The 12,412-nt window shown below is 34.6% G+C and overlaps 1 protein-coding gene across 5 annotated transcripts in view; it reads left to right on the forward strand.

Moving 5' to 3' along the window:
* The first annotated feature begins 5,378 nt into the window (after positions 1–5,378).
* LOC131955321 (glycerol-3-phosphate acyltransferase 1, mitochondrial) overlaps positions 5,379–12,412 on the forward strand; it is a 47,505-nt gene continuing 40,471 nt past the window's right edge. For 3 of the 5 annotated variants that reach the window (XR_009388830.1, XM_059319415.1, XM_059319444.1), the window contains exons 1-5: positions 5,686–5,718; positions 10,000–10,126; positions 11,242–11,355; positions 12,060–12,130; positions 12,285–12,392. Coding sequence is in view for 4 of the 5 variants with exons in the window: in XM_059319415.1 (XP_059175398.1) it covers positions 10,019–10,126; positions 11,242–11,355; positions 12,060–12,130; positions 12,285–12,392 (401 nt within the window). In the remaining variant the exon portion in view is untranslated. Of the gene's footprint in view, positions 5,475–5,685; positions 5,719–9,999; positions 10,127–11,184; positions 11,356–12,059; positions 12,131–12,284; positions 12,393–12,412 lie in introns of those variants that run through there. The other 2 variants (XM_059319423.1, XM_059319435.1) reach the window with 2 other exon arrangements.

A 12,412-nucleotide genomic window follows, 5' to 3' on the forward strand; every position in this document is an offset into this window, starting at 1 on the left:
TGTAGGCTGCAGGTACTGGAGTCAGGGGGTACAATACACATGTAGGCTGCAGGTACTGGAGTCAGGGGGTACAATACACATGTAGGCTGCAGGTACTGGAGTCAGGGGGTACAATACACATGTAGGCTGCAGGTACTGGAGTCAGGGGGTACAATACACATGTAGGCTGCAGGTACTGGAGTCAGGGGGTACAATACACATGTAGGCTGCAGGTACTGGAGTCAGGGGGTACAATACACATGTAGGCTGCAGGTACTGGAGTCAGGGGGTACAATACACATGTAGGCTGCAGGTACTGGAGTCAGGGGGTACAATACACATGTAGGCTGCAGGTACTGGAGTCAGGGGGTACAATACACATGTAGGCTGCAGGTACTGGAGTCAGGGGGTACAATACACATGTAGGCTGCAGGTACTGGAGTCAGGGGGTACATATGTAGGCCATATCTAGCTTATAATAAATGTAGATGTGAAGGAAAATATATTTTTTCTGACTAACTTGAGCAACATGATCAGAAATTGTGGTTCTGATAGCCCATAGCTTGAGTAGAATATTTGGTGTAGTAGGAAAGTCCTGCTAGTTTTGTTCTATTTTGATAAATGAGATTTGGTGACAACATTTGTAACAACCAATGGCATATTATAGAGTGAATGTTCAATTCTACTAGATTTAAAAAGAAATGTAAGCTGTTACATAACCCATACCTCAGGTGTTATTTATGGATGATCCAAAAAGATGCACAAGAACATACATAGCCTATCTATCTAGCTATGAAATTTTAATTCAAAACTTTTGAAACTTGAGGCTAACAAAGATGGTGATTTAAAACTTTTGCAGTACACAAATCAAATGTGTTGAATTGGAATTTGTTGTAGGCTTTTATTTGTCACTTTAAAAATTTATGTTACTTCACTTGGGGCATAAGGTGTTATTCAAAATGTTAACTTCAGCACTTTTTAAAATGTAATTTCTGTTCATTATTTTTACACTCTCTACATTTTACATTCCATGATTTTTTTATTCTAAATTTTACTTTCAATATTTTCACTTTTAAAAATTGTTTTAGCAATACAAATTTTTACTGCCCTAAGTAATAGCTTATTATTCACAGAAAGATTTATATATTATAGCTAGCTATATAAGTATATATATATATAAGTATGTATATATAAGTATATATATATATATATATATATATATATATATATATATATATATATATATATATATATATATATATATATATATATATATCATAGCAAGGGTGTAAATGGTCTGCCCTCAACTTGGCAACCAAGTCCTCTCAAATGTCCATGGTTACAAGTTGTCTAGGTCTCTGTTAATGAATGAATGGTCACCTGAGTAAATATGGACATAAGAAATATCTGGAAAGTTTCACAAAGAATAGCAAGCTTGTTGTGCATGGCTTATGACTTATAATATAATAAATTGTTCAATCAAACTGGTGCATTAAATTTTGCGTTACTTTATTGTTTTAAAAATAACTATGCAAACAAAAAATAAATGTATGTGTTTGTATTTTATGCGTTACTACACCATTCATGAACTTTTGTGAAGTTATTGAAATGTTCTAGTGGTGGCACCCCAGCCAGTTGTGTGCGAAATATTCTAGTGGTGGCACCCCAGCCAGTTGTGTGCGAAATATTCTAGTGGTGGCACCCCAGCCAGTTGTGTGCGAAATATTCTAGTGGTGGCACCCCAGCCAGTTGTGTGCGAAATATTCTAGTGGTGGCACCCTAGCCAGTAGTTATTGAAATGTTCTAGTGGTGGCACCCCAGCCAGTTGTGTGCGAAATATTCTAGTGGTGGCACCCCAGCCAGTTGTGTGCGAAATATTCTAGTGGTGGCACCCCAGCCAGTTGTGTGCGAAATATTCTAGTGGTGGCACCCCAGCCAGTTGTGTGCGAAATATTCTAGTGGTAGCACCCCAGCCAGTTGTGTGCGAAATATTCTAGTGGTGGCACCCCAGCCAGTTGTGTGCGAAATATTCTAGTGGTGGCACCCCAGCCAGTTGTGTGCGAAATATTCTAGTGGTGGCACCCCAGCCAGTTGTGTGCGATTGGGCGCCCTAAGCTCTGGGACCACTGATTAAGCACCCCCCACATGGGTCAGGGTACTATTGAAATCAACTGTGTTGGGGCATCTGCCTTATGACTCTAGCACCACCGGACCCTCTCGTGAGCACTATAGTGCCTACACTTGCTTTTAAGTGTGCCATAGACTAGGGGTACAGTGAGCTAACCAGTAGCTCACTAGAACACCACCTGGTGACACCTTGGTAGTTGCTGAGATGTGTTGTACCTCACACTTGTGGAGGCTGATCCACATACAAGTGAGGTTTTCATACAGTGTATGTGGCATCTTAGTGGAGACTGAACAACATAAGGTTTTCATACAGTGTATGTGGCATCTTAGTGGAGACTGAACAGAGTAAGGTTTTCATACAGTGTATGTGGCATCTTAGTGGAGACTGAACAGCGTAAGGTTTTCATACAGTGTATGGACCATTTAAGAGGTTGTGTGGACAAACCTACAGCCCAAGAACTAAGGTCCAAAAAATAAAGTGTTGACATTGTTTACAGCCTGAGAACTGTAGTCCAAGAAATATAGAGTGCTAACTGCTTACATTTAGGCAGTGGCATCCAAACACTAATGAATATATGTCATATAAACAACATTGGGGGGGGGGGGGGTTAAAAGGCGCAAAAAAAAAGTCAGACATTGTTTTAGCTCGTTTAGTAGTAGGCCTACATCGCACATACATTACTGGCATACAGTATCAAAATGTCCAGGTTTTAAATAAATTAACCTGAATGTCTCAGGGCTTAGCAGAGGTCAAGACAGACACACACTGGATTCACTATTAGATTTTGGCAATGCGGACGAGTGAACTAGTAATAAAAAACTTTTTAAAAAACCACGTTTTTTTTGTGGACTAAAAAGTAGAAAATAAATTTTTCTTCCGACCCTAGGGGATCTACCAATGACTGCTCGTAGATTTTTGTGCTTCCTCGAGCTGTGCAGGTTCTTGTGATGACTGTTCATACATTTAATGACATTTAGTCCACAAAAAAAAACGTGGTTTTTTTTTTTAAATTTTTTAAGTATTTTATTTTCTCCTTTTTAGTCCGTTGCTACACATGAAAAACGTGGTTTTTAAAAAGTTTTTTATATAGTTTATTTTCTACTTTATATAATGACTTGATTAAGTATGACTTGACTAAGTGTTTTTAAATACACGGACTAAAAATCTTGAGCGACCGATACGCTTTAAACAGAGAAGGGGCGTAATTTAATTAAGCTAATTTAGGTCTCTAATTGCTAGTTTTTTATGATTGCGTCTGAAATTGTTAGGCGATGACATTTGATGACACGAATTTTGGAAATTTGATGGTGAACGTACCCACGTTTATTGTCATCAAATGCCGTGACCAGGATTCGAACCTGGGTTGTCGCGGCCACAACGCGAAGTACTAACCACAATACGATCACGGCCAGCGCGCTCACATCGATTGGGGCCGAAGTAACTGTGTCAATAGGCCTCCAGTCTTGTCGGTATCTTTAGAAATCATGTCCTCAATTTTAGGGTCCTTGGGGCGTAATTTAATTAAGCTAATTTAGGTCTCTAATTGCTAGTTTTTATGATTGCATCTGAAATTGTTAGGCGAAAATAGCCTGCATGCCGAATTTCAGATCTCTAGAGCAATCAGAAGTGGGCTAATTTTCGTTGTCAATTTTAACAACAAACCCACAAACGCGAAGCTGAGTTAAGAAAAACGTGTTAAAAGGAGTTTTGAAATGCACATGTAGATGTAACTGGTGGTGTTCATTACCTCTGTTAAAAGCTTTGTGGGTTGAGTCCTGGCTTTTTGTCACAGTGATGACGTGTGACTTTGAGGTTAAGGGGAAGAAGATAAAAAAAAATTAAATTCTTGATATTGTTTATGACATGGATGACCTCAGGGTTGATTTGAATACAGTGATTCATTTACACGTCAAACTTGGTTTTGTAATTGTGATCTTAATTTTACTTTTCACATGCAAAGTAATGTAATGCTAAATTCAAGTTGTGGACTTCCCCTCTCCACCATCGCTCGTCATAAGGATGTCTCCTTGCCCTTCTTTTTCTTAGGCCTTGGCCTAGCTAGATATCTATCTGTCTGTCTGTCTATATACTACTAAAACTAAAGTTTGTTTACATGTTTGAATATTTATTTGTTTGTCCATTTGGTTACAGGAGAGAATCTGCACTATGTGTACAATAGGTAATTAGGTAGAGAACAATTTTCTTTTTTAAACAAACTGTTAATCACAAATTAATTTAAAGACGTTAATTAATTTATTGATATATTCATTGGTGGATTAACCACATAATTATAAAAGTTCAGAGCAATGACTTATATAGTGACGTCACATGATTTATTTCCTTTTTTTAATAATAATGGCAACTTCCATACAAGATTTTGTTGCCCATTCAAAAGTATAATATAGCTAATTTTCTGCTATAGCTTTAACGATACGTCCGTTTGCTATTTTTATTACGTTTCAACACTTATATCAATTTTCAGCAGTCCTTTTCATTTAAGTATACAATAAATTTCTCTAGATCTAGAATCTAAAGATCAGCTGTCGAAGGAAGATATTTATAGATCTAGAATCTAGGTCAAACCAAAATTAATTAGTTAAAAATAAAAACCATTTTAAAATCAGAATAAATTATTGAGTTTCTTTACCAAACTATTTTTAGTCCTTAAACATATGATATAAAACCGTTTTCTAAAACGCGAAATAATGGCTAAAACTCGTTTTCTAACATTGCTTTTGTATGATGCAAAATAGTGACGTCACACCATCTGAACCCCCCTCCCCCTTATCACACACCATCACAAAATTACGGACCCACCCTCCCCCCTACGAGTGTGACGTCCTTTATGGACGACCCCTAAGTGACAGACGTGATGTTTTTTATGGATGACCCCCGAAACCCACAGTTATCCAAGGGATGACGGGTAGTCTAGTAGATTATAGATCTAGCAATTAACCGCTCACTCCTACTATACTACTAGATTTCTAATAGTAATAGTAGTAATATCACTACTATCAGATTCAAGGGACGTGTAGCAAATCATCATGAGTATATTGATTTTTAACCCAATTAATTAAATAGATTTTTTTTTCAAAAATTGAACCTAGATCTATAATAGGCCCTATATTTTATTATTTATTCTTGTAAGTGGTCTTTAACTTTATGTTTATGCCCTAAACTAGTATTTTATTCTGTTGCGAAACCCCATAAACTTTTAATATATTCCTTGAGTAATTTGTGTTTAAAGTTTAACTAAATTATTTGTTGTGATTTTTAAGATAGACTACTGCTAAAAACTAATCTACAACGTGACCTCTGACAACGAGATGAATACTAATCTTATAAATTACATAATTAAAATTATATAGTAGGCCTATATAGTATATAGCTTATATAATCCATTTCTATATGAAATTTCATCTCTATTTGTTATAATTAATTAATTATTCAATGACGTTCTTTAAAACACAACTATTCAACTATGATAATGATATGAATATGAATGTTAAAAGTTAAAAGTTAGAAATTTAAAAAATAGGCCTAATGAATAGCCGGGTAATCTATCGTTTTAGGTACGTAAAATCGCCCGCGACTAGTAATGTGAAAAACAGGTGACTCCTTACATTTTAATAATTATTTCACATTTTGAGGAGGATTTATGTTTTGAAAAATACAAAAATGATTAAAATGTTTCCTTGTTTCATTTCTGTACCTGTTTTTAAACAATTGAATTAGGGTTGTCGGTATCGGCCGAGATCGCGGTAAAAACATGACCCGAAATCGCCCATTACTTTCTGATACCGGGCGCACGAGATTTGGTTTTGCATACTAATAAGTTTTTAATTTATGGTAATTAATTAAGTTTAAAAGGTCATTTCCTAATGTTAAATGAAAAGTAGAATGGTTTTCCCATTGTTTTGATGGCTTAGCGATCTGATTGCACGCTGTCTCTGCCTTGGTCTTCCCCCTGTATGAAGGCTAGTTTCAAATACGTTGGAATCACGATTTTTTAAAAGGTTATTCTAGATGAGTGAAGATTACTGAGCAGACATATCTTATATATGTGGAAATGATATTTGTTTTTGGATATTTTGACTCTGACATTAGATATACTCGTTTAGAGGTGGTCACTGTATGTAGGTCGCGTTGCCACCATTGTTATATTTTTTCATCCCGATCTTCCGGCCTTTAAGTTTGATCAACTAACAACAGCATTCTTATGAAATGTGCAAACAAATCTCCTAATTTTTTATTTCAAAATATATTTACATACCCATCTTTAATTTTTTCAGTTCTAGTTCTAGTTTTGCAGAATGTTTTTCCTAAAATCCAATTTTGTCAGACTAGACTGACAAGAGTCAGACCTAGATCTAGGTTACCTGTCTGTTGCTATACACTAGCATTGTGCTAACTGTAATTTTAAGTATTCAAGTTCTACTTACCCTTAGATATGCTGAAAATCAGAATCCATACACAATTCACACATAAAAACATTGATCTGATAACTTCATTTAAATTATTACAAAATGGCTTATGGGCTCTACTTCACCTGCCCAAAATAACAAGGCAGTTATATACACATTACAGTGTTCAAGTCATTTAGATTTCTGACTATGTAGTTCTTACATTCACTGTATTTATATAAAATATTGCTTTAGAAACATTTTCATATTTGCGCAGCAGTTTTATAACAAAATGGCTTAAAGATGGACTCTACTTCACCTGCCCAAAATAATGAGGCAATTATAATAATATTATATATATGCACATAACAGTGTTCAAGTCATTTACTTTAGATTTCAAACTTTGTAGTTCTTTCATTTGCTGTATTTATATAAAATATGGCTTTAGAAACATTTTCATATTTGCGCAGCACACAGTTTTTTGGGGTTATGGGAGGAAGCCAACACAAAAATATAAGTTCTGAATTATTTTTATTCATTTCAACAGCATTTACAAGTTCTATATATCATTCTAGCTAAACTCTGCAAATATGAACAAAATACAACTGCAATTAAAATAACTGCTCAATGTATTCAGGTATACCATGACTTGTCACAATTGGCCAATGCAAAAACAAGGGGATTCCACCCCTCACAAAAAAATTCGCAAAAAAAAAACTATTTGAGCTAGACAAAAAATCTTTTTTGTTTTGTTTTCATTTTGTTGAGCTCTACAAGAATATGTAATTTTTATTTTTATATGATGATCAGTGCTTTTTTACCAAAATCCCTAATTGAATTAAAACTTTTCAGAATAAATGAACACCAGCGATGTTTCCAACAGATGCAACCATGCTCATTTACTATAGCAGCCATCTTGTTAAAGTTTTATTTTTATAGACTTATAGCGCGAGATTCAGGCGGAAGTCACTCTATTTTACAAATGGCTGCTGTTTATATAAAAAAAATATATAGCAAATCTTGCTTGCAGAAACTACTGTTTAAAGTTAATTTCTGGCCTATATTGATATATTTAGCCATTGATTTAGGTTTATTATTCATTTATCTATAATATTTGACACAAACATATCACAATATACTTCTATTACAGCCTTGACATTGAGGTAACGTTTTCGTACATTAATAGCCGCGGGCGATTTTACGTACCCAAAACGATAGATTACCGAATAGCCGTATAGCGGCTAATGTTATAAAATCCGAAATCAACAAGCTGAATTTAATTTTATTAGGCCTATTGCTTAATTAATATTAATTATTTATAGTATAAATTATACGAAGTGACTACTTGGAAGAAGATTTTTCTCCCCAACGTCTCCACTTAGTCGGCAAAAGATAGCTCTGCGCATGCGCAGTGACCTATGGCTAGGGTTAGGGCTAGAATTAGGGTTAGGGATAGGATTAGGGTTAGGGATAGTGATTAGAGTTAGGGATAGGATTAGGGATAGGATTACGGTTGGTGTTAGGGTTCTGCGGTTGTTAACACACGTATGCGCAGTACCATCGAAAACATCGCCACGATGGCAAGTCGTAGTTTCTCTCCATTGCACATGCACATCTTTTTCCGGCTAGCATCGGCCTTATTTATATTTATTTAAGAATTAAGAAGTAGGCCCAAATGTGTTACTCACCTGTGTAACACTGTGTTACTGTAAACTGTAGTCTGTGCTGTATTGTTTAAGTTTAGTGTACATTAACATTATAATTTATTTAGTGATATATAATATATTATATAGGCCTATATTATTATTATATAGTATATAGGCCCCAGATCTAATTAGGCCTTTTAAACTTAAACTATTATTAGCACGAAGTGAATATTGGAAAAAATCTAGCCCCCTAGGGCCTAGCCTCTCCGGGCCCACTAGGCTTGCCGGCAGAAGACGCAAAAACGCAATGGCAATGGCCTTTAAAAGGCTAAATATGGGCTGAAATTACCCTTAAGAGCTAAGCAATGGGCTCGAATTACCCTAAAATAGCTGTTCAGTGAGCTCATATTACTCATTTACTCAATTTACTGATTAAGCCCTATTCTTTTAACAAAACTAACTATCGTGTGGTTGAGCAGTTGCTCTTTGGGCAGATCGTCAGGGGGATAGAATCTAGTATATCTAGAACTTGTAAAGAGATCTACCCATCTAGTCTGTAATTAAAGTATAACATTTTAAAAAAAAATATTTTTAATAGCATATTTAAATCTACTATTTAAGTTTTTATCATGTTAATCAGTTAATCACATCAGGACAACTCATAGGCCTGAATAGATGACAAGAAATCCAGGTCACTGTAGTTCTGTTTAGTTAATATGCCCATGCGCATCATCTTTCTGCTAGAATTGGCCTTATTAATATTAATGTTAGGCCTAATTAACTGTTGTTACTAATAGTCTATGCTATGAATATGAATGGACTATGTAGTTTGACGCAGCTATGGCCTATCTAATTATCTATAGGGGCCTAATCTATGGTATTAATTTGGGTGGTATTAGTAATAATTATTAATATAGAAATACCATATGTATTACTATTGTTACTGTTAGCCTAATAATTATTAATATAGAAATACCATATGTATTACTATTGTTACTGTTAGCCTAATAATTATTAATATAGAAATATCATATGTATTACTATTGTTACTGTTAGCCTAATAATTATTAATATAGAAATACCATATGTATTACTATTGTTACTGTTAGCCTAATTAATTAATTAAGTAGGGAGTTCTGCCTACTAGTAGGCTAAATTTTTTTAATAGGCTGTAATTTATTAAATTACTAGGGCTAATTTCTATTTTAATAATTAGTTAATTAGGCCTTTTGTCAACCTAAACTTAAAAGCAAGCCTTAGGGTATAAAGTAACCTAATAATATATCACAATTAGGCTAAATTTCTAATGTTTAAATTTTTATTTTTAGAGTGTATTTTTACTTAGTGAGAGTCCAAATAATTAAACATTATAGGCTAGAACTAGGTCTATTCTTGGCCATATATTTTAACATTTTTAATTTACCTACATTTTTTTCTTTTTAAATAATAATAACAAGATTTAGCCTAAGAAAACTTTTTAAAAAGAGATTTGTTTCAGATCAATCAGACACTAATCTAATATTTGCTAACTTTGATGGCTTTAGTTAGCTTATGTGAGATATGGGGGGGGGGGGGTAAATAAAATAGACCTATTGCATTTTAATTTACTGCAACTTATAATCGAGCAGTTACTAAATAATCCAAACAAATGACCATAAATCAGCTCATAAAATGATTATGTTTGCAAGCATTTTTAAAATCTTGTTATTCTGTAATAAGTGCTGTTGTAACAAAGATACTTGGCATAACTGTATACATACTACATTCAAATTAAAAAAGAAATGTAAAGATAGCTAAAAAAATGTGTTTTTGAATATACTAACAAATGTACATTGGTATTCAGATTCTACTACAGATGAATCATGTCGACAAAAAACATGAGAACTTTGGGAGGTAGTGGTCCCCCTAAACAGATTCAACAAAAAAGATTGTTCAGAAAGCGGCAAGCAAATGTAGAGTCAGAGAAGAGGGTATGGTGAAATCTGATTAGTTTTATTTTATACATTTTCTGCTGTGTGACAAGTGTTAGTTTTGTTGTATGTCACTGTTTAGGTTTGTAGGGGGTCTTTAAAGATTCTGTTGATATATTTATATGTAGCCTACATAGTCTTATTTAGATACTAGCCATGGGTACCAATGTCACGTGAATTTTAGGCCTATGTATTAAAAGTCTTTTAATGTTATACTTTACTTGTTTGGAAAAAATAATGTTAAAAATAGTTATTGGTCAAAACTCAATGTTCTTTACTACACATTGAACGATATTAGTGACAAAGCAAAGAAATAACCAAATAGCTAAAAATCTGACACATTTAAAATAACATAGGCTACCAATACCTATTAGAAAAATTAAAACCAATTAGATCTTATATACATTTTTAGTCAATACAACACTGGAATGCACACACTAATTAAGAGACTTAAATGATTCAGTTAAAAACCCATCTGTTCAATGGAATTTATGTTGTTTTTTTTAAAGTAATTTATGTTAGATTTGTCCAAGAAAATTATATACATTTCATAGCGCACATCTTGATAAGTAGATCTATATATCTAAATCAAATTTGAATGAAATATTTTATTTCTTCATATTCTAAAATTGGAAGTTGACACCATTAGTATTATGTACTTTCTGTAGTTAAAACATGTGGCGTCATTTTTTGTGTGTTCTTGTCACAACCATAAACACTTTTCCGGTTGCATGATTAAAAATATGTTTCTACATTAGAATTTGCCTTTATTTTTCTTCTGTAAAAAAAATTAGTTTATACATTTAAAACATTCAACATTATTTTCAACAAAAGTCTGTATCTTTTAAGTTCTTCATATACTGCTGAACATACTGTTCTTATATCTTGCTGAACTTTCCCAATAGCCTTCATGGGATAAAACTTTCTCTGCCACTGCGTATTAGCTCTATTCAATCCTTTGTTCTTGTAACATCATATTTATACATGTCTTCAGGTGACAATATATTTCTGTATGATTTTTGTATTGACAAGCTAAGGTTGATGAAAATTTGTTTTAGTTTGATGTGGAAACAATTGGTGCCTTCAAGAAGATGCCATCTTTCCATTTGTTTTAGTTTGATGTGGAAACAATTGGTGCCTTCAAGAAGATGCCATCTTTCCAGCCTGAACATTTCATGACAACTCGCCCGTTAATGGGGGCTTGCTGTGCTTGTATGCCCCAAAGTCAGGTAACTCATCTTAATGATTGTATGCCCCAAAGTCAGGTAACTCATCTTAATGATTGTATGCCCCAAAGTCAGGTAACTCATCTTAATGATTGTATGCCCCAGTCAGGTAACACATCTTAATGATTGTATGCCCCAAAGTCAGGTAACACATCTTAATGATTGTATGCCCCAGTTAGGGAACTCATCTTAATGATTGTATGCCCCAAAGTCAGGTAACTCATCTTAATGATTGTATGCCCCAGTCAGTTAACTCATCTTAATGATTGTATGCCCCAGTCAGGTAACTCATCTTAATGATTGTATGCCCCAGTTAGGTAACTCATCTTAATGATTGTATGCCCCAAAGTCAGGTAACTCATCTTAATGATTGTATGCCCCAAAGTTAGGTAACTCATCTTAATGATTGTATGCCCCAGTTAGGTAACTCATCTTAATGATTGTATACCCAAAGTCAGGTAACTCATCTTAATGATTGTATACCCAAAGTCAGGTAACTCATCTTAATGATTGTATGCCCCAGTCAGGTAACTCATCTTAATGATTGTATACCCCAGTCAGGTAACTCATCTTAATGATTGCATGCCCCAGTCAGGTAACTCATCTCAATGATTGTATGCCCCAAGTCAGGTAACTCATCTTAATGATTGTATGCCCCAAAGTTAGGTAACTCATTTGACTGATGACTTTGCCTTATCTGATCACAGAGAGAGTTGATGAGTCCAGGCCTAAGAGAGATGGGAGTGAGAAATATCTTGGATGTCAGAACTGAGATGGCGTAAGTTACGTACATGTTGCATGTCCTACCTACTCATGCGTAAGTTACGTACATGTTGCATGTCCTACCTACTCATGCGTAAGTTACGTACATGTTGCATGTCCTACCTACTTAACCAGAGCTACAAGTTCACTTCAGTTCTTTTGTTTGACAGCAATGCCGGGTACCTCTCAAGATGGTTTGCAGATGAAGCTTATGCACTGAGGCGACCTTTGTTCAACAGATACCCAGATCTCTCCATGGTTGTACTCACAAGTCCCAGGTAGCCAGTCTATTGTATCT

Source organism: Physella acuta, unplaced genomic scaffold, assembly GCF_028476545.2.
Source record: "Physella acuta isolate Inbredline_101_S28 unplaced genomic scaffold, ASM2847654v3 ptg000079l, whole genome shotgun sequence".
NCBI lineage: Eukaryota > Metazoa > Mollusca > Gastropoda > Physidae > Physella > Physella acuta.